Source organism: Crinia signifera, chromosome 4, assembly GCF_055691185.1.
Source record: "Crinia signifera chromosome 4, ASM5569118v1, whole genome shotgun sequence".
NCBI classification, from domain to species: domain Eukaryota; kingdom Metazoa; phylum Chordata; class Amphibia; order Anura; family Myobatrachidae; genus Crinia; species Crinia signifera.
This window is the reverse complement of record NC_139220.1, coordinates 131,343,471-131,366,442: the sequence shown is the minus strand read 5'-3', so window position 1 is coordinate 131,366,442 and position 22,972 is coordinate 131,343,471. Positions and strand designations below refer to the sequence as shown.

The 22,972-nt window shown below is 41.8% G+C and overlaps 1 protein-coding gene across 16 annotated transcripts in view; it reads left to right on the top strand.

The window, feature by feature from the left end:
- Window positions 1-22,972, top strand: part of GRIP1 (glutamate receptor interacting protein 1) — a 483,847-nt gene that overhangs the window by 293,107 nt on the left and 167,768 nt on the right. The window contains exon 1 of one of the 16 annotated variants that reach the window (XM_083182483.1): window positions 19,169-19,232. The exons of 14 other annotated variants lie outside the window; for them this stretch is intronic. In XM_083182483.1, the coding sequence (XP_083038609.1) occupies window positions 19,184-19,232 (49 nt within the window). In that variant the 5' untranslated portion in view covers window positions 19,169-19,183. Of the gene's footprint in view, window positions 1-19,168; window positions 19,233-21,185; window positions 21,247-22,972 lie in introns of those variants that run through there. One more of the 16 variants, XM_083182484.1, reaches the window with a different exon arrangement.

The following is a 22,972-nucleotide window of genomic DNA, read 5'->3' as shown; positions in this document are numbered from 1 at the left end:
CACTTTTAAAATCTTTGTAATCCTCTTTGTAACCATTTTTCTCACTAAAGCTCTGAAGTATATTCTTGGAATAAATCATTCATAATTCCAGTTCTGAATTTTGTGTTCTGAGGACTTAAGCCAAAGGAGAGTGGTTAACGTTACAACCTTTTTTATATATTGTATTGTGTATCCGGACGTATGCAAGCGTCCTTTCTTGAACTTGCATTGGTGGCAGCATAACTATTACAGGGGACACGAGTGGCCAAAGTAAGCTGCTCAGATTGGCGTATCTGGAGGAGCGACCAGTGGGTCCGTGACATTTGGAGGAATGTCCCACCTACCGGACGCTTGCATACGTCCGGATACACAATACAATATATAAAAAAGGTTGTAACGTTAACCGCTCTCCTTTGGCTTAAGTCCTTAGAACACAAAATTCAGAACTGGAATTATGAATGATTTATTTCCAAGAAAATACTTCAGAGCTTTAGTGATAAAAATGGTTACACAGAGGATTACATGTCTAGTTTGTTATGTCTTAAAGATATTCTCAAGGCAAATAAAGAGGACTCCGATAAGATACTGGGAAGGTGGCACGATAAATAGCTTAAAGTTGAAAATGTAAATGTAATATCACCTCAAGTGAGAATGTTTGTTGTATAATTGTAATGTATATGTAAAAACAAATAAAAAATGAATATGGAAAAAAAAAAGAAATACAACTCAAAAATAACAGAACTGGGTACTTGTGAGTTATCCGGACGCCCGATTTCAAAATCGGGTCGGATCGGGCACATCGCATCGCATCGCATGCGACCATCGGATGCGATGCGATGCGATGCGATGACCCGATTTTTCCATAGGAATCAATGTTAAAATGGACTGAGTCCATTTTAACATGGAATTCAATGGGAAAAAGGGGTCCTTTTCATACCCCTACTATCCAAGTGGGCATGGAGTTGGATATAAACCTGTGGCGAGCGTAGCGAGCCACCGAGCCCGAAGCGTAGCGAGCCCCGCGAGGGGACACGGAATACCGTCCCCTCGCGGGGCTCGCTTCGCTCGCCACGCTTCGGGCTCGGTGGCTCGCTACGCTCGCCACAGGTTTATATCCAACTCCATGCCCACTTGGATAGTAGGGGTATGAAAAGGACCCCTTTTTCCATAGGAATCATTTTAACATTGATTCCTATGGAAAAATCGGGTCATCGCATCCGATGGTCGCATGCGATGCGATGCGATGCGATATCGCATCGCATCGTATCTGATTGTATGCCTTAACTTAAGGCATACAATCAAAAAATCGGGCGTCCAGATAACTCACAAGTACCCAGAACTGTATCTTACACAAAAGTACTGATTTTGTAGTGATGGGATTTCACATGAAACATCCGGGTCGCTTCCAGCCGGCGTGCTGATCCCCTAAGGCAGGGCTGGGCAACACTGGCCCTCCAGATGTTGATGAACTACACATCCCAGGATGCTTTGCATTAGTTTTGCTATGTGACCATGCTGAAACTGATGCAACATCAACATCTGGAGGGCCGGTGTTGCCCTGCCTTAAGGAGTACCAGCATCCCATCTGGGGTGGTACGGATGGTGTAATGGTTAGCATTACTGCCTCACAGCGCTGAGGTCATGGGTTCAATTCTCACCATGGCTCTAACTGTGCAGAGTTTATATATTCTACCCGTACTTGCATGGGTTTACTACGGGTACTGCGGTTTCCTCCCACAATCCAAAAATATACTGGCGGGCTAATTGGCACCCAACAAATTAACCCTAGAATGTCTGTGTGCGTGTACATATGATAGGGAATATAGATTGTAAGCTCCACTGGGGCAGGGACTGATGTGAATGTTTAAATATTCTCTGTAAAGCACTGCGGAATATGTATGCTCTATATAAGAAACTGTTAATAAACTCCTATTCAAACCACTATAGTTTATCTGAGCAGTAACAACTTTTTTACAAGTGTTCTTTTAGTTTCATTCCGAACTTAAATATTTCCTTTGAATGTTGCTCTGGTAGACTTTCGTTCTCTTCAAATCTTTCAAGAATGTCTCCCAATTGTCCTAGTATTGAAGCGGTTATGAGCAGCCTCTCACCTCGTTAGTACTGCAAGAGCAAGGCAGTTCAGCGAATGTGCCCCTTTAAGTATTGTATAGCTTAAAATATTCATGATTTTTTACATTAAAAAGGATTCTGTTATGAAGCTTCATGTAGCACTAGGCTACTTGATGAACATAGCATATGAATTTCAAATGACAGCATAATACTGAATTAAATAATTCATTATATTCTGACGCAGTTGGATATCTGGGATGAATAAAGAGTTCGCAAATTTTACATGCATGATAAATTCAGAAATGGTTTCTTTCAGCAATGCTAGCGCATCATGACAACCACTCGTTGATGTTGCACATAATATTACTGTTGTATATCTAATCACATGGTTTTAACTATTTAAAAATACAGAATGATCAAACAGGCAGGGAAAATATAAGCAGGATTCACTGGTAGCAGATGAAGAAAAGTTTTAGAAATAATCCTGCCGCAGTTGTGGTTTATATCTGCTAGTGATTACTCTTTGAATAGTTTGTGCTTCCGCTTCATACATTGTCTCTTCTGTGTTTCCCTATGGCTCATTGCAGCAGCAGCTTTAGAATGCAATACTCCCTTCTATGGGCTCTGCTTGTTGGACCCAGTATGTTTCTTGGACCTGGTAATACAGCCAAGTTTGATATCCACTACATGATGTGTGGCCCAGTTGATGGAGTAAAGCAGTAGAATGATAGATCGCACCTTCTGTACATCACACCGCTACACACTGAATGATATATTGTACTCTGGCCCGATATAACACATGTAACTGCATGCACTGGCGTAACTACCGCTCCGCAGCCCCAGCGGTGGCGGGGGGGAGCCGGTGCCACGGGGGCGCAGGGTCCTTGTGCTGTGACCTGTGGGGGCTGAGCCTGCTCTCCGGCCGCTCTTAAGCTGCCGCATTGTTCCCCTGCACATACCCCCTGATGCCACATGCCGATGCCCGCCCGCCTGCAGTGCATTACTGGGAGTGTGGGAGGGGCCCGCCGCTTGCCTGTCCCTAGTGCTGTCCTGGACCTCTGCTGCTACTGCTTCCGACGCGCCACGTGCTAATAACTACTACTGTAGGTACTGCTGTTTTGCACGTACCTGCAGTCTTGAGATGCCGCTCCCTCAACTCCCGACTCCCACCCCTTCGTGGCTGTGCTCCTCCAGCCTCATTCAGGCTGCCGCCTGTCATTACCCTCCCCTGAGTCCGTCCTGCTCCGTTTGCCGGCTGCTGTTTTTATACCAAGCTGCAGGCAGCCCCCCGCGCGCACATACATCCAGTGCCTGCGCTCCCTGCCCAACACCCGCCGCTCTGGCACCTGACGGTGGTGATTCCCCCCCCCCCCCTTGCTGAGGCACCCGGCGACTGTCTTCCCACAAGCGCAGGGACCCCCTGGGCCCTGCATTCTTCTCATCTGTCAATGATATTTCTGTCAGCTTTGGCCAGCCTGTGTACATGCAAAATGGTAAGTGGCAGTGTTTGTCCATGTGTAAGCATGTGTCTGTGTGTCACTGAATGTCTGCATCAGTGTGTCAACATCTTTCCATGTGTCATCAACTGTCTTTGTGTTTGTATGTATCAGCATCTGTCAGTGTCTATGGGTCAGCATCTGTCTTTGTGTCTGTGTCCACATTTGTGTCAGCACCCATCTGTCTACATCAGTATCTGTCTGCGTCAGCATTTGTGTCAGCTTCCATGTGTCTGTGTCATTCTGTGTGTCAGAAACCGTGTTTCACTCTGTACCAGCGTCTGCCAGTGTGTTAGTATCTGTCTGTACGTGTGTCATCAGCATCTGTCCATGTAGCAATGTCCAAGTGTCAGCATCTGTGTCTGTGTCAACATCTGTTTGCTTATCAATGTCCGTGTGCTAGTGCCAGCATTTGTGTCAGCTTCATGTGTGCACCAGTGGCTATATGTCTGTGTCAGCATCATGTATGGGGGGAGGTGGGCGCTAGATTTTTTTTTGGCGGGGGGGGGGGGGGGGGGGGGGGGCGCTAGAATTTTTTTGGCAGGGGGGCGCAAAATTTCTAGTTACGCCACTGACTGCATGCTGTCATTCATGGGATGTTCCCATCTGATGTGCAGGCCATCAGATGGATTAACCACTGGGTATGCAAAATTTTGGGTACACACACTATTCAATGTATTTGATATACTGTATCAATGCAATATATTGTAATATATATTGTTCCGTGTTTAACCACCTTATTCTGTAAAATTCTACTAGTGCACACAAAAGATGATCAAGCTCAGAGACCAGTTGCTCCTTTCCCTGGTTAGTTTCAAACTCATGTTCATACTAACTTGAGCCAGACTGTAATTAGGCATGGATGGGGTCAATTTTTTGGGAGGACCACACTCTATTATATGGAACTTGTTGCCTGATTGCACTGCAGGTATTGCTGCTTAAAGCTCTAATAGTTAGGCTGCAAGTTTGTAAAAGTGTACCATAAACAGATTCCATTATGAGTGCATTAATTAACTACCACCAAGGAGTTTAGTTACTGTCAGTTAAACTTGTTAGTTATTTGTTTCAAATTTAAACCATCTGTAATACTCAAATTCCTCAGGTCAAATTAATACAATTCTTGCTTTGCAAAAATGTTATTGAATAGTAACAAAATAAATTAAGGTGTGGAAACCATGTTTAGTGAAGATGGTTCCATAACTGTATTTTCTTGCAACTGAAGGTCCATAGACAATGGGCGATTTTGCTGGGCGTGTATTGACAACGATGATGGGGAGGAACGCTCAGTAAGATCGCTCAGCACAGTGATGTGTCAGCACTGTGTGCTGAGCGATCTGTCAGGGCCAATTTTCTTCATTGAGAAAATTGGCCCTGACCAATTAATATCCAGCATGCTGGATATAAATTGCCATGCAATAATGATGCGTCGGCCCCTACACATGGAGAGATGTAGGGGCATTTTGTAAGCGATTAGTGAGATCATTTAGAAAATGCCCCTAAATCGCTACGTATGTAGGCACATAAGGGTTCACATTTCAGGCTTCAGTAGAAATGTTAGTGAATTTGCATCAAGATTTTAATTATAAAGTGAATTACCTGCACATCAAAAAAGGTGGAGAAAACAGTCTGGTAACTGCCACCGTTTTGATGTTGATTGTTGCAAAGCTTAAACTGATTAGAACATCCTTATTTAATTGTTAAAATAACTGGTGAAATCACAGAATCCAGAATTAGGGGGCAATTCAATTAAAATATTAAAGGTGATTAAACATTGGGAGCGGAAAAAAAGTTTTTCCCAAGATTTCCCTATTTTTCACCTGTATTTTATGGGAGGGCATTTCAATTTGACTGGAGGGAAAAAAGCTACTTTTCTACCAAAAGAACACAAGTTTAGTGACATCTGTGTGTGTTTGGTTATTTGTTTGTCATGGCAGAAGCAGGGAAAAACAAGCTTGCGCCAGCTTATTTGGGATAATTAAATCCCTGGTGAAGCAGTTACCCACAATCAGTGATCATTGGTATTCACGTACCACCCTTAAACTTTTTTCTGTTTTGTCTGGTGTGTAAATAAGTCCTTGCAAGTTTTTATAGGATGGACATACTGGTATCTGAAAAACACGGGATTTCTATAGAGGGGTTTTTACACACACACACACACATATATATATATATACACCACAAACAATAGTTTTAACAAGCGCCAAAATGATAATAGTCCTTCCCCTAATTTATACAACCATGATCAACTAAGTTTTCATCAGAAATAAAACATTAATTAAAACAATGACATAAAACAAGCATATTGTTGAATTTTGGAACGGTAATATTCTCCAATATGTATCATAACAAGTACCCGTTATGATACATAACTTGTTATGATACATATTGGAGAATATTACCGTTCCAAAATTCTACAATATGCTTGTTTTATGTCATTGTTTTAATAAATGTTTTATTTCTGAAGAAAACTTAGTTGATCATGGTTGTATAAATTAGGGGAAGGACTATTATCATTTGGGCACTTGTTAAAACATTTGTTTGTGGCATTGGATTGGTTGGTCTCTCTAGTAGGAGACTTAGTATTAATAGCGACCACACATATTCAGCGCAAATTCTAGAGATATTGTAATATACAGTAGGAGCCCATCTCATCTATCTTCCTTAGGCCATGGCTTAGGATGGCTAGCCATGGCTATCCTATTGTTCTCAGCTGCAATACAATACATAGAACAATAGAGTAGGGGAAAACTGAAGGAGAAGAGTGGAGAGCTGAGCCCTACCCCTCCGGTGGCCATTTAAAATATGGTGCCTGTTCGGGAGCCGCTCACAGCCCTGCAGCCAATAACTACAGCTGCCAGTACATGGGTTCTGATTGGCTCATGAGCCAACACTACATTTGAAATGATCGAGGGCCGCCGGAGGTGCAGGTATAGCCTGCGCACCTATGAAGTACACTGGCTGCAGGACGTTGGGTGCGGCACAGTATTTTAGACAGTTCTATGCAGTCGCTGGGTGGGTCTTCTGCTTAAGCAGGCAGGTCTTTCCTGCCTGTCAGTGCAGCAGCATCCCGGCACTATCCGTAGACTCTGCCGGCGCTGGCTCCCCCAACCCTCCGCGAGGTCTGCGGGACCATTGTTACGCCTCTGTATCTAGTACAAAAATCACACTGCTGTAGCACATTGTACAGTAGTTTGTACTAGATACAATGAAATCTAGTACAAAAAGTACAGAGTTCAATGCTCCATGTACAGTATGAGCACCTTAAGGGGGAAATTGACTAAAATAGGAGTTATATTTCAGATGGGATGTTGCTATGGGCAACCAATCAGAATCTACTTTTTAATCATGGGTGAAAGTGGACGCAAATTCACTAAAACTCTTTATTTCGCATTAAATTCCCACCTGGCAAAAAATCATGCTGTCAGTAAAAAAAATGTTTTATTATAAAAAGATAGTGTTTTAATATTTTTTGTTTTTAATAATAGTTTTAAACAGATTGGAAGGCATCTAAGGTTAGCCCCTGCTCAACAGCCTTCCTGGTGGCCTATGTGAGCCTAAAGATTGTTAAGAGATGCAAGATATTGGGGCGATGGGTTACCATCTGGAAGCATACTGTATGTGCAGATTACAAGATGTGAATTTGTTTCAAATATCACAAAAATACTTATTTAAATATAATTTGCATTTTAAGACTTCATTCTTCTTTGCAGGGAAATAGCCCAGGTTGCCTCAAATGACATACTACGTTTTTCTATCAGTTCCGTCCAGAGGCCTTTGAATGGCTGAGTTAGGAAATCAAATAGAGAATTAATAAAATGATCTTAGGCATTATTTAAATGCGCATTCTGACTGGTGTATATAAAATGTATTACAATTTATTAAAATGGCATGGTAGACTTGGCTATCAGCCGCACAAAGCGATGAATAAATAATGATAGTCTACAAAAGAAGGGGCTGTCTTTTACCTTATTTATATAGAAAATTGGTTTAGAAGGAGAGAATTGAATTTGCCTGGTGGGCTGGCAGTTGTTATTATATGCAGAGGAAAGTGTCACCCACAGAGTACGAATCAAATTCAGTCTTCAATTACAATGTCTTCAGTACTGCACCAATCTTACACTTCTCTTTTAAAGCCAGATGCACTAAGCTTCAAAAGTGATAAAATGGAGAGTGATAAACAGCCAGCCACTCAGCTCCTACCTGCCATGTCACAGACTGTGTTTGAAAAATGTCAGGCTGGAGCCAGGGGCGGATTCAGGAGAAAATTACAGGGGGGCACCATGATAGGAGAGGTTTTGGGAGGGGTTTTTTAGTGGTGCCAATGTACATGCTAAGAGAGCGGTGAGAGCAGAGAGGGTGGGAATGGGATTAAAAATAGGCCCTGGTGTTTAAAGTACACAGGACCACTTTTGTGAGACAAAAGTGAAGGATATAGGGGGTTATTCTAGTCCATTCTTTCTGACAAAATCCTTCTTAGATGGACAAAACCATGTGCACTGCGGGTGGGGCAGATGTAACTTGTGCAGAGAGAATTAGATTTGGGTGGGGTTTTTCTTCAAAGTGAGATCTATATTGAAGTGTAAAATCATGCAGTCAGTATTTTCCCTGCACAGAAACAAAATAACTCACCCAAATCTAATTCTCTCTGCACATGTTACATCTGCCCCCCTACAGTGCACATGGTTTTGTCCATCTAAGAAGGATTTTGTCAGAAAGAATGAACTAGAATAAACCCCATAGTTGGGCACACTCCAGAAAAGAGGGTATGGCCACTCAAAACGGAGCGTGTCCTTGAGTGTAGTGTACCACACCATATACAACTTCTACACATTATGCAACAAAATACTAGACCCATTTTACTTTATTTTTTTGCCCCTTACACATGATGCCAAAATTCACAATATGCCTCATAAACAGGTGCGCATTAAAAAATGACACCATAATGCCCATTTCATGTGAAGCCACACACCATAATGTCCATTACGTATTATGCCAAACACCATAATGCCTATTAAAAATTATGCTACTTATGCTTACCTATATGCTAATCTTAGTTACATGCTTATTGCCAAGGGTTCCATGCTCATTGCCATGTTGGATTACATGCTCATTGCCAAGGGGAAATACATGCTTGCGGTAACTGGGGACAACTGCTGCCGGGCAGAACTGACAGCCAGGCAGAGAGCGGGGGCTGCCCGGCTGTATTCAGAGCACTTCCGGTCCCAGATATTTGAAATAATACCTCTTTCACACCAGGAAATGCAGGGATTTACCCAGTATTATGGTCCCAGGATCATGCAGGTACATTCCCGGGTTGGCCCCTTTTACACCAGCCTATTCCCTGCATTTTCTGGTGTGAGGGGGAGAGAAAACCACCACCCTCTCCCCCCCTCCACTTTAACTGGCTATACCTTTTAACAGGCTATATATTTGCAACCAAATAACCCATTTACATGAGACCAGTTTCATATTGAAGAACAGTTCAGTGGTTCTCGAATGATTTTGGTCCTGTGAAACTGGGCCCTTTGGTTCCAGAGAAATCTGCCCTCAAATAACATGAACAGACATGAAATTACGTTTCAGAAATAAAAAAATTTGTTTACCCGCAATATCTCTGGAACCAATTGACCCATATGGACCAGCCTGGTATCATATTGAAGGACACTGAGCTTCTGTGATGCCAGGGGGGGGGGGGGGGGGGGGCGACGACGATGGACTGGCAGCCGCCGGAACTGGATGTAGGTCGGAATTAGCTGGTCCCATGTTATCCTAAGGGAAAAACTCTCCAGCTTTGCCCATAGGTATCTCCGGTACCCGGGGGGCTAGCGACATGGGGCCAGACTCATTAATAAGTCCTGATCCTCAGCTACAAAATGCCCAGGTGCCCACCTGATTCCGCCCAAGGCAGGAGCTGGTTTTTTATCACTCTCCATTTTATCACTTTTGAAGCTTAGTGCATCTGGTCCTTTAGTAAAAAATCCTAGGACACGGCTGCTCTCTTCTCTTCTGATTTTTACACCTCCAGGGTTCTCTATTGGGGTATGGGTCATTGGATCGACAGGGCTTAGGTCGACACCTTGAATAGGTTGACATGGCTAAAGTCAACAGGGTTGAAACAAGTATTAGGTCGATAATGGGAAGGTCAAGAATCAAAATGTTGACGTGAGTTTTCATGTTTTATTTTGTCCCGGATGTCGACATAGTCAACATGGACACTGTCAAAGTGTACCCTGTCCCCTTGCATGACTCTCTGTGCTTGCCATGCTTTGGGCACATTATTTTATTCTCCCGCCATGCCAAAATTGATCGTAGTGCATGAAATACTGCCTGTCAGCAGATGTCGGCTCAAAAAAATGTGAAAAACTCATGTTGACCTTTTTTCTTTCAACCAACCTATCGTCGACCTAATGCTTGTGTCAACCTTTCAAAGCTGTTGACTGTAGCCATGTCAACCTAATTCAGGTGTTGACCTAAGCCCTTTTGACATTCAGTGGTTGATCACTGCATGTCAACCTAAATAGGCTCGACCTAGTGACCGTATCATACCCTCCAACGTGACCGATTCCATAAGATACAAATGCTCTGTTCCCTGCCAGTGGCAGGTACAGGTGTGAGCCTGCAGCACAGTCCAATATTCAAAAAGTCACACCTAATGCCACCCAAAACGTCACTGTCCTGGATTCCCTGACAGTTGATATGTCCACCCCCTCTTTGAATGTTGGACTCTTTTGGAGCCTCACCTCTGTAACTGCCACTGGCAGGGAAGTCCAGGAACAGAGCATTTTGTACCTAATGGAATGGGTCATGTTGGAGGGTATGCCGTATCCCCTCTCCCCTGCTCTTGATGGATCTTTAAATTGAACAGAGATGATGGGGTAAAGTGAGTTTTTAGAAGTGAGATGTTGCCCATAGCAACCAATCAGATTCTAGCTATTCTCCTCTAGAAGGTTCTGTGTAAATAAGTAGTATCTGATTGGTTGATATTGGCAACACCTCTTTTCTAAAAAGGCAAGCTTTAGTAAATTTACCCCGATAACATAGTATTTATCCTCTGAACACAGTGTAAAGTATATATTGATGAAAATGAATGAATTCATGACGTAAATCAGAAATAGTTAGGCAAATCTCTTGCTTGCAGTCACCCGAGTAACGTGAACATTTCCTAGTCGTCTTCTTGTAATTGTCCTTATGTAAAGATCTCATGGATTTTCAAAACGGACATATCAAATATCATATTTACCTACAAAGTTACAAGTCCATTACGTCTGATCTGCCCTTTTATCTTGGAAGGAACTGTGCTGCTCGTACATTAGCCATGCCTTTAAGCTTGCTTTTGATGATCTACTTTAATATCTTCTTGCTTGATAGGACTTTAACCTCTTCCCTCCATCCTTTTTTACCAACTAAACAAAGTTTAGAAATGCAGTAAATCTTTTTCTACGCTTAGGCAAATCAAAACACTTGTGATAATGACAGTAAAGATGACATGTGCTACTTCGCGAAATCAGAAGATTAAAGGTCTATAAAGAGCTTCCAAATGACTGATTCAGGGTTTGAAGATATGCAAAAACAGTCTCAAAATTATATCCATGTTCCCTGAATGCTGTAAATGTATAACGAAAATAAGTAATATAACCAAATTTTCATCTCCTTTGTCATTTTAACAGTTGTTTTTAAAGCAATCTAGATAAATATATAAGTAGGTGACAAGACATCAACTCTGGAAGATGAACTGAAATGAAAGAGTGGATTTTGTGAAAGAGTAAAGCGCTGTAGACTTAAAAGTTTAAGCGGTTATAAATAAATAATGTGCTGCAATACAGGTTGAGTATCCCATATATCCGTGTATCCATTTATTTTATTTTTTTACCCCCCCCTAACCCTCTTTTCATACTTGCCAAGTCCCAGGGCGTCCACAGCAGGCCTCCGGCATCTTCTCCAGGGCCTCCAGCGGTCCCAGAAATGCATTGCGCGAGTGTGCGAGCGCGCCGGTGACATCACCGGTGCGCGCGCACACCCGCGCAATGCATTCCTGGCACTGCTGGAGACCCAGAGAAGATGCCGGAGGCCTGCTGTGGATGCCGAGGGACCACCGGACACCATCAGGGGACAGGTAAGTAAGCCTAAAAAAAAAATATTCTAAAAACCGAAAAAATCCCCTATCCGGAATGCTCGTGGTCCCGACTATACATTGTATCTCACTGAATAGTTATTTACAAAGTCCTGTGCAAATATTGTATTAGACATAGTGACCATATAAATGATGGTCTATATATAACCAAACACAGGACATAAAATCCAGTTGGCTGATGACTAGACTAGACTGGCCTATAGAATTCCGATTCACCCACTTCCTTTTCCCAGTTTACATTACGGAAGTGATTATGCCATACCTACCTACAGTACTATTTGACCCTTTTGGATATCTCTAAGGGAATTATATGAATTTATGTCATTATGGTGCGATTCATCATACAGCGGAGTTTCGCTATGTAAAATTGCTACTGCTCAATGGGGCACATTATGGGAGTTATTCTGGTTCACTTACACAGGCAAATTACTTCTCAAATGGACAAAACCATGTGCACTGCAGGTGGTATAGATGTAACTTGTGCAGAGAGAATACATTTGGGTGAGTTATTTTGTTTTGTGCAGGGAAAATACTGACTGCTTTATTTTTACACTACAATAGATAGATCTCACTTCAAAGTAAAACCCCACCCAAATCTAACTCTCTCTGCATATGTTATATCTGCCCCACCTGCAGTGCACATGATTTTGTCCATTTGAGAAGGAATTTGTCAACAAGAATAATGGCCTATGTTCTAAACAACCTGCCCACTACTCAAGTAATACAGATGCAGAGAATGTGATTTAGTCTGCTTGGACTCAGTAAGATCTCCTCAGAAAGTAGGCAAGTATGTACCTACTCTTCCAAAATGTCCAGAAGTCGCTTATTTTGAGAAGACTACCTGATGGTCTACCTTGAGTGGGCTTAGAGCCATGATAACCAAATAGCGTTATCAGATCCTCCCGCATAAGGATGGATGCAGAGCAATGGGTGAATCATGTGAAATTAAAGGAAGTTCCCAAAACAACAAATGGATAGCTTTTAGATAATATTATGAAGGAGGTTTTGTACTGCAGGATGACAAGTTATTAATCTTGTTTTGTTGTTGATTAAATGAAGATGTTGGTAATGGATCTTTCTGCCTAAGCATTCGGGAAATAGCTTTTTCCTCTGACTAAACTGTTAGATGTTGTTAAGAAACATTATAGGAAATGGTTCACACACTCAGGAATTGGAACACAAATCAAGTTAAAAGTCTACATAAAGCTTTGTATTTTATCTCCGCTTTAGTACAGTGTTCGAAAGCGAGTTTTATGTACTTAATGACTGGCCCCAGTTGTCAGCAACTGTATGCTGTACATGTCCATTCGCATACAAAGCATGTTTGAAATAATTAAATTTAATAGAAACAAAGACCTACGGAGCAACATATTTCCCAGAAGGTCCGCACCATATCCTTCAAGCATTGCGAAACATCCTCAAAACAAGAAATAATATTGTCTAGGGTGACGGCTGCCACAGATGAGATTAGACCCTGGAGAACTGTGTGGTTACATACAGTACAACAGAGTTATGTACAAGTAGAAAAGTGTAATGGCAAATTCAGACATAAATAAAGGAAATCAAGAACAGAATATATTTTGACTTTCCAATGTTCTTTCACCAGTCCATTTTCTGACAATGGGGACCTTGTTTTCTGGCCAGTTTGCTAAGTCGGAGCTAGGTGTTAAGTAGTAGTACTTATTCAGGTTTAAGTTGATTATTAAAGGTAATCAAAATTGGAAAGAAATTCCTGTATAACAATCCTAAAGGGATTTCACTGCAATCCTACAGCTTCATCTGCAGGCAGTGTGACATTCCAGCGAGTTTTGAAGATCCTTTACTACTAGAGGTCTTTATGGCACATGGTCTTGGGAAGAAGTCCTTGTGCACTTGTGTTTCCACACACTAGTGAATGTTGTGTATGCGTATTGCATGTTTTCCTATTGTGCGCACACATGTATGGATGATTCAGTCATATGCATGGCATTTGTCACTTGCAGATGAAGGGGTTTTACTATATGATAATAGAGCGTTTGCTCATATGGAGGTATATAGATAGAGGCTTGCATTTAACTATTACATTTAACTCTGCATCATCCCTTAAGGGAACAGAGCATGCAGCTTAAACCCCAATAAAAGGAAATGAGCCTACAATAAGTGCTGCTATATTTGACCATTGTTCTTGCTGTGATGCGGTTTCCCTTGTTCCTCCACTTGAACTAATAGACACATTTGGAGCCCATCTGTCGCTCCACTCATAGCCTTCACAGCATCCAAAGGAAATACAATGTCCCTAAAGGCGATACTTGGCTTCTTAACACTTGTACTGAAGTTAGAGAAGTCTTTATACTTGTGTGCCTTTCTGTAAGCTGGGGATACTCTTCAAACATTCATTAAGCAGGAGCAGGATAAATAAAATGGAGGATTCTTATCCTGCCAAACGTGGATGCCTTCAGGCATTGTTGAGGATGAATTTGCATCGTAGAAGGAATAAGTGCACTGCTAGGGACCTTATGAGTTTCACTGTGAAGTATTCTGATTTATGGAAATATCCATGCAGAATGTAAGTTCTCAGTCTCACAAGGCAATACACGTTGCTTGTTTTAATACTTCTTAAGCCTGTCTGTGTGAGCTCTCTGGGGTTACTGTCTATACCCATTTGTTAGGGCTACATGCAGGTAAAAGAATTACTCTGGAGGGCATATAAAAGCTGAAATCAGGTTGTCAGCTGAAGGAACTGTTTGTGGGTTTTCACAATTTGTGGAATAATTTTGTTATATCTCATATACAAAATACCTAAAATGTTTATTTGGCTATTCACACAGTTGAAACAAAGTGGGGTCAGTTATTTGCTGCAGTGGCATGCCGGGTTTATCTAGGGGTGAAAACCATCAGGACAGATATATAGTACCTACGCTCTTAAAGGAGATCAAGTCCAAATACTGTCAGTCAGTATCCCGACAGTGAAAATACCAACAACGGGATCCTGATTTTTAGAATCCTGATGGATCTTGGAGGCATGCAACTGTTAGATAGGATATGGTTGCGCGGGTGGTGGAAATTAGGGCTAGACCATTGGGAGGGTGGCTAGTGTTATGCTGCCCATACACTTGTAAGATATCGCACGCAATCATTCGATTTCGACCACATCTGGCAGATAAATCGAATGAATGTATGCACAAAATGTGTACCACTCGACCGCGGGCAACGCCACCCTCTACCCGCCCTCTTCCAGCACCCGATGTGCCATCTCAAGATGGCATGCGACATCGGGTGCTGTAAAGGGGCACAACAAGATGTGATCGGGTTCAATTGACAAAATGTGTACCACTCGACCGCGGGCAACGCCACTCTCTACCCGCCCTCTTCCAGCACCCGATGTGCCATCTCAAGATGGCATGCGACATCGGGTGCTGTAAAGGGGCACAACAAGATGTGATCGGGTTCAATTGACATCGCAATTCGATGTCACATCGAATCTGATTGCACAAGTGTATGGGCAGTATTAGGCTTCGTGAAACACTTTCTGAAACCCTATTTCAGAAAGTTTATCATGGGAATGATTACATATAGGGCAGGCATGATTGATAGGGCCAGTTATTAAAAGTTGGAAAAAACTATTGCTGATAAAAACTTGGAGGAGTCCATCAAGCACAAGTACTGCCATGATGCCTTCTCCATTAATGCCATCAAGAGCACAACTATTTATATGCATAATTTACAGAATGTTCCTGTGTTTTTCTCCTGTGCCTTGTCATGGATATTAACAAACATTGCGCTGAAAAGTTATTTTTATCATTATGAAATGTGTATATTTAATACTCAGGTCACTATATATGAAAATAGACTCTTTGGTCTTATTTTTGCACCTATTGTAGTGCTCTATTTATGTTTCACAATTAAACTACATTACTTCAGTCTATGGGGGTATTCAATCCTGGCTGCTATTTTCGCCAGCGGAAATAGCGGCCCTTGCCTATTTAATGCTGCGGTTACAGACTGCATTGAAGGCTTTATCTGACAAAACAGATCCGACTTTGAACAAGTCGGATCTGTTTTCGCTGATCCACGGAGTTTCCTATACTTGACAGCCGGAACATTGAATTCTGGCTGTTGAGCTACAGTTGAAAGGCACTAAGGGGGCGATTCTCTAACACAGAAATGCGGTAAAAACCCGTTATCGGGGTTTTTACCGCATTTCTGTATGCTCTAACCCCCCTCCGCAGTGGCAGCTCTGCGGAGGGAATCGCCAGCAAAAGCTGTCGATTCCCTGCAGAAGCCTATGGGCTTCTTACCGCAGCGCTGTGTGAGGGATCCATCACTGATCCCTTCCATCATGCCCTGCGGCCGGCGCTGTGCTCTGCACATGTGCAGATGGACTCCCGGGTCACAGACCCGGAAGTCCAGCACCACATCGCAAGGGACAACTCTTATCGCAAGAGCTGTCCCTTGCGTTAATAACCGCATATGTTAGAGCAGTGGTAGCGAACCCTAGCCCTCGAGAGCTACCAACAGTTCACATTTTCCAGACAACCTAGCTGCTGCACAGCTGCACTCATTAATCACTGACACATTTTAAAAGATTCACAGATGGAGCTAATTAGCTCACTTGTGATTCTGTGAGGAGACCTGCAAAACATGCACTGTTGGTAGCTCTCGAGGACTAGGGTTGGCTACCCCAGTGTTAGAGGATATGCCGTTATTAATAATGCGATGCCCGGCGATAATGGGCAGTGGATGTTACAACATCCCGCCCTATAACACCACAGATTCCAACTGGTGGGACGTTCTGACAGTCGGAATCCCGGATTGAATACCCCACTATATTGTAAAAATCATTTGGGGGATCTCTGATTGCATTGGGATTTTAAAATACATAATGGAATTCTGAAGGGTTCAGCATGATTGCCAACAGTTGGTATCCCAGCTGCAGGAATGCCGGGCAACAGTGGAAGCGCAAATGAGGCCTTATTGTGAATGTGGTCGCTTGCTACAATGTTCTATTCCCCCGTTATCGGTTTTGTGGACTCTCACTTGGGAGAATAGAGACTGTGCGCTGAGATTCCGTCTGGTAGTAATGTAGGCAGTTGGGATCTTGGCATTGACATCCTAACTGTGGGGTTCCAGACTGTCAGTATATTAACTACATCCCATCCTAATATGTTTTTATTTTGAACTGTGGACAGATGTTTGCAGTTTGTCAGATAGTTTACACATCCCAGGTTGATCCACAATTTGCTAGGTACAAATGCTTCACTCGGCAATATGGTCTTCTGTGGGAAAGGGGTATCGGGTAACTAAAGAAATATAACTACTCCCTGTCTTATTAATATGCAAATAAAAAAATATATAATTTTAGCTTACATTAAGTAGTATTTATGATTTGTATTTAGTGTTCATTCTAGCACCCGCTATCTTTGAAAACACATGCAGTTCCTCTTCCCTGCCTGGGGTGTCGCTGTCTGCTGTAGTGCTTCTAGCACAGTTTAGTCTATTTATCAGCACTGAAATGCAAACGAGACCTGTGCTAGAAACACCACAGCAGACTGCATGGGTTTTCAAAGATAGTGGGTGCTAGAATGAACTACGTATACAAGAAAACAAAGATTCAGCTGCTTGGAAATAGGCTAAATTTATATTTATTGTGATATAAGATTGTTTCCATGCTCTTTATTATTTATTGTACCAACCTTTTTTATTTTCTATGAGTTTGTGATGCTTGACTTTAGGTGATTTTGTTTTCATTTCCATTATTTAATTTTTATTGGAAATATTCATTTAAAAAAAAATAAAAAAAAATAAATGGGGATGCATTTGCTATAGAGATGCAAGTGAAAAGCATATAAGGGATGTACAATATGTTTGTGCATAAGGGCGAGATGTACTAAGCCTTGAAAAGTGATAAAATGGAGAGTGATATACCAACAACAAATCAGCTCCTACCTGTCATTTTACAAACACATCCTGTGACATGACAGTTAGGAGCTGATTGGCTGGTGGTGTATCACTTTAAAACTTATTTCTTCTGGCCCAGGGTCCCAAGCATATGATGTAACTCATTTTGTATTGCCATGGGTATGTGTGTTCCCAAGAGCAGCAGTATTCAATTTGATAAGAAATGGTTGCAGAGGTTTCAGAGCCTAAAAACCCATGATGCAAGATGAAAAAAATGCTCCCCTTTCTATGGTTGGGAGTGTGGCCGACACTAGAGCATGTCCCACTAATTTTAGGAAAAAATGTTTGAAACTGACTCGGGAACCCCAGCGGCTGTAGAAAAATCCTACAGGGTATTTCAATTTTCCCCGCAGTTAGATTGCCCTGTTTTGGGCCTGAATATTTATGTGATTATGTTGCATTAAGGTCCATACATAAATGGTTCCATAATAGGTGCAATGTGTGCAGTGCACTTGGGGGGGGGGTTAGATCTTCGCATGCAACGTATGCCTATTGAAATATGCAGATTAGGGAGCCCACCCGTAGTCTACTCATGCCCCCTCTAGTAAAATGCCCCTGTGTCCATAAAAATTGTGTGTGTGTATAAAATATATTGTAAAATTCTGTTTTTAAACACATGACCACACATGAGGTGTCTTTTCATCTCCCCCCACAAATATTATTTTACCATCTCCTGTATATTCCTGAGATTCCTCCCTGGAATTTGGAAAGCAGGTAATATCCAGAATTTACTTCTCTGCCAGAGTGTATACGAGCAAGCTTTGTTTTAGGAAGAGACTTCTGCAGAAGGTAGAACTCGACTTTCCATAAAAATGACAGTAATGTTGCAGCAGCCGAGGAGATTTGTGGCATTCAGTCACCGGCTGTCGCAGCAGCTAATGCCTGTGTTTTATTGCTCCCTAAAAAAAACTGTTCCGTGTCCTCTTCTGTTACCATATCCGCATGATAACATTAGGACTCATATTGAAGTAAAATAGTAGGTAATAAAAGATTCTAAGGTGTAAATACAATTAGAAGACATTTTATTGGGGAACAGATTTTTAAATATGCGCTACTCATATCCTTTAATTTTGTTTAACTGTGCACTTACCATCTACAACTTCATTTAAGATTAAAGGAAAAGATAAATAAATGAGTGAAATACTAGCATAGCCTGGTACGCATTTGTGTTGATTCAGTTTTGTTTGCTTGCACATATTAATCATCTGTGAGGTGGGAGGGTGAGGAGAAATATCAATGCAGCAATGGATCCGTGTTACAGCTGCCAAGTATCTGCATACTGAGACCAGGAGCTATATTAAAACTAATTTCTGCAGCCCAGGCTCGGAGCAGGGTTACAGCAAGACATAAAGCTTTCTGCTGCTCTGCTGATTTTGCAGCCTAATACTATGAATCAGCTCAACGCACATTGCCTACAGAAGTAGCCATGGACTTCCACAGGCTGGGGATGAGCAGATGTAAAATGGGAAAGAAGCTTAAGTAGTCTATCTTTAATTAAAGGCTGCAGAGACTGGAAATTGTCAAGGGCTCTGGGCTTGAACATTTTTGGTTGTGTAGCACAGGTACAGTAATGGCCCATATCTGTGGCTTTAATCATCTGAGTGTACATCAGGAAGCTGGTAAGTTCACTTCTCCGTGCACCTCACATAATCTCTTCACAATGAAGTTTAGTTTATGATATACATATGTTTATACTAGTAAGCCCGCTTGAAGCAAATGCTTTGGAAGCTAGTGTGCTACTTTTTGATTTCCTCTGTGTTTGTGCATGTGTGAGAGAAAGAGATGGAGTTTCACTCGCTGCCAACAGATGGCAGTGTTTCGGAGACACACTGACGGACACTAGACATATATATATATAGATGATAAATGAATCTTTATAATCTAACACACTTGTTAGCTGCTTCATGCAGGTAAAAGTTTTTGCAAAAAAAAGCTACATTTTTTGTAGGAATGTATCTTTGTACTGTAACTGTTCTTGTTTACTCCTTTTCTAAGCAACAATACTACACTGAAGTTTTTTCTCTAAAGAGACAACTATAAGATCAGTTACTATGTAAGCAGGCATGTGATGTTTTTAGAAATTACTCCTTTTCAAAATCTTTCTGGAGGGCAGGCATATGTGGCGGCCAGTTACACACAAAATCAGGTTCTAAGCAAGTCTTATGACGACAGCGGAATTTGAAGTAGGTAAAATAGTTTACATCACAGATAGAGCTCAGCGGTGCATTCCAACACTTCTCTGCTTACTACTTTATGTTCCTTGTGACTGCTGGTAACAGTGTCATATGACACTGGGAACACTGTAGCCTGCAGAACAAACATTGCGACATTGTTTTAAATATAAACTGCTTTTATTGACAAGCACCAGACTACCGTCTCTGGTGTGTAGCTAAGCCTCAACTGGAGTACTGTTATCATGTTATGTAGTACATTAGTGGTTCCCAACCCTGGTCCTCAAGTACTCCTACCAATTTGCGTTTTACAGGTTAAAATTGTGACCGTTGGTGACACACCGTACACTGGCTGGGTGACATGGAAAACGTGAACTGTTAGGGGTTCTTGAAGACCAAGGTTGGGAACCACTGTAATACATGATTGCCCCACATAGGTCAGCAGTGGTAGTTAACATACGGCCCTAAAGTGGGCTGGGAATTGCACATTCCAGCATGATCTGCCACAGTCTTTAGCATGCCCTGATAGCAATCTCATGGCAGGGCTTCTTGAGATGCATAAGTACATAGCAGCTGGAGGGCTGCATGTTGAATTCCCCTGATCTACAGAAATGCCATATAAAGAACTGATATCGATGTGATAGCCCTGTGTGTTAGCTCTTTTCAGTTTCTGTTCAAGACTTTTGTAATTGTAGTTGCAGTTGGTGATGTGTTTAGATTTCACTGTAATGATTATTGAGCTATTTGAAAGAGTCTGGGGAGAATAAAACAAAATACATTAATTAAATTTATTTCAATTACACTTTCAGATGACAGAAGAGCTTAGTGGGATCATAATAATACAAAAATCAATACTGAATTGTTGTGATTTATCCTGACCTGCCAATGTACTGTTGGGTCCTTCTGTAGTTCCTGAACATGCCTCTATATAGCTACATGAAAATGATTCCTTAATGACAAACTTGTCTTCTGTTTCATAAATGTGCAGTGAAACGCAGGTTGTATTCATTGTTCTGCTTATTCTTCTGTCTCTTTGCAAGCTTTTGTTTAATATCTGCCACTAATTGGCTTACAAAGGTGTGACATACATACATGTATATCTGTATGTATGTAAATTATTCATTTATTTAGAAGAACGCCTCATATCATTCGTTGGATCCTTAGCTGTATTTGTTTTTTTGTTGTTTTTTTAAACACTCTTACAATCTTCTCTACCCTCTCTGCGGTATAATCCTATCGGTCTCCCCACCCACCCTACATGTCCCCATTTCCTGATGGGAGAGGTTGGGGTGTGCAGAAGTTGCCAACTTACAAAGTCCCCAAAAGGTGGATTGGAAGGGACTATGGTGCAGAGGACAAGGGGTGCAGGGTCTGGAAGGTACCAATTCACAGGACCTCCTACAGAGGTGCAGGTGCATGGAGGGCATCGCCTATGACCCACAGGAGCACGCATCGGTTTCAGGTGATTTTCCCTGAAAAACCATATAAATCCGTTAAATGATGTGGGGCCTACAGTATATGCTGGGTGTTGTGTTGGGGAAGCTTTTATCTTGCAGATAAGAATTCCAAGGGTTTTTCTCACCACTTTTTACAATCTTAGCACTTATTATAATTATAGAGACTTCTTAATGTACCCCTGAAAGTACATTCATTTTTTACACTTGTTTCTGTAATTTTTAGTTGACAAAAAGCAACCATTTACATTCCTCCTATACTTGCTTATGGCCTCGAACAGCCTTCTACTTGGCCATTTTTTTTTGGGTCATGAGGATTTCCCCACACTTTCATGTACTTCACATAGATCAAATACTGCAGGAATAACACTCAACAGACATGACTTATGAATTTTACATAAAACATGCATTGAAATAACCCGGGAGCTAAGGTCATGGAACCCGTGGATGAATCTGCCCTACATATGACTGTGTGTGTAAACATACATACATATAGACAGGCAAATAGATATATTTTTTACAGAGAACAGGCTATAGGGAAAACTAAAATATTCACACATGAGCAACATAGAATGTTCTCTTATTTTGTTATTCTATTGTTCAAACATATGCCAACTGATAAATAGAGCTAGGCAGTGGCGACAAAACGTGGGGCTGCAGAACACTCAACATCAAATAGGGGAGCTACATCCACTAACATCCCCCACCCCCCAAGCTGTCAATCATCGCTGCCTGGTACTCACTGGTATGTCCCCTTTAATTGAATTTGACTGTGCTGCCACCCCACCTCTCGGTCCGCCACTGGAGCCAGTTATTCACAAGTGTTGAATGGCCAGAAATGTAAGCAAGGCTTATCTATATAAAACATTGCCTGGGAGTACTGTGACACACACCTTCTAATTAGTGTGTTGCTTTTTCAGTTTTCTCCAATTACTTTCAAGGGCATTGAAATAAAGGTTTGGAGTCAGAATGCCTACTGTAGGACAGCGATTAATGCCAGACATCACATCTTGTGGCTGAGTGGATGTGAATAACTTTTCCGATTTGGAGGCTGTTACTGTAATAAAGGGGGGATTATTTATTATTTATTTACAGTTTCTTAAATAGTGCTGCAAATTCCATTGCACTTTACAATTCTAGACAGTGATGGAGCAACTGGGTAAAAACAGACAGATTTGGAGGTAGGAGGGCCCTGCTGCAATCTTACAATCTATAGGGATATAGGAGGGAAACACAAGGACAGGCACCAGTAATAGCATAGCCGTCCTACCAAAGTTGCAAGTACAGAAGGGAAGCTGTATAATACATAAGTGCCTCTGAGGGTTATGTGTACAGTATGTAAATATGATAGGCTTGCCTGAAGAGGTGAGTTTTCAGGGACCACTTGAAAGTTTGGAGGCTAGTGGAGAGTCATTTTGCATGGAAGGGCTTTCCATAGGGTGGGAGCATCCCAATGAAAGTCCTGTAATAGTGAATGGGAGCTAGTGATCCATGCAGAAAAGAGACGCAGATCTTGTGCAGAGTGGAGTGGTTCAGTTGGGAGATATTTTGTGATAAGTAAGGAGATATATGCTGGTGCAGTATGGTTAATAGCTTTATATGTGAGTAGAATTATTTTATATTGAATACAGTAGAATATAGGCAACCAATGGAGGGAGGCAGAGGGGATCAGTAGATGATGAACGTCTTGCTAGGTGGATCAGCCTAGCAGCAGCGTTTAAATGGATTGCAGTG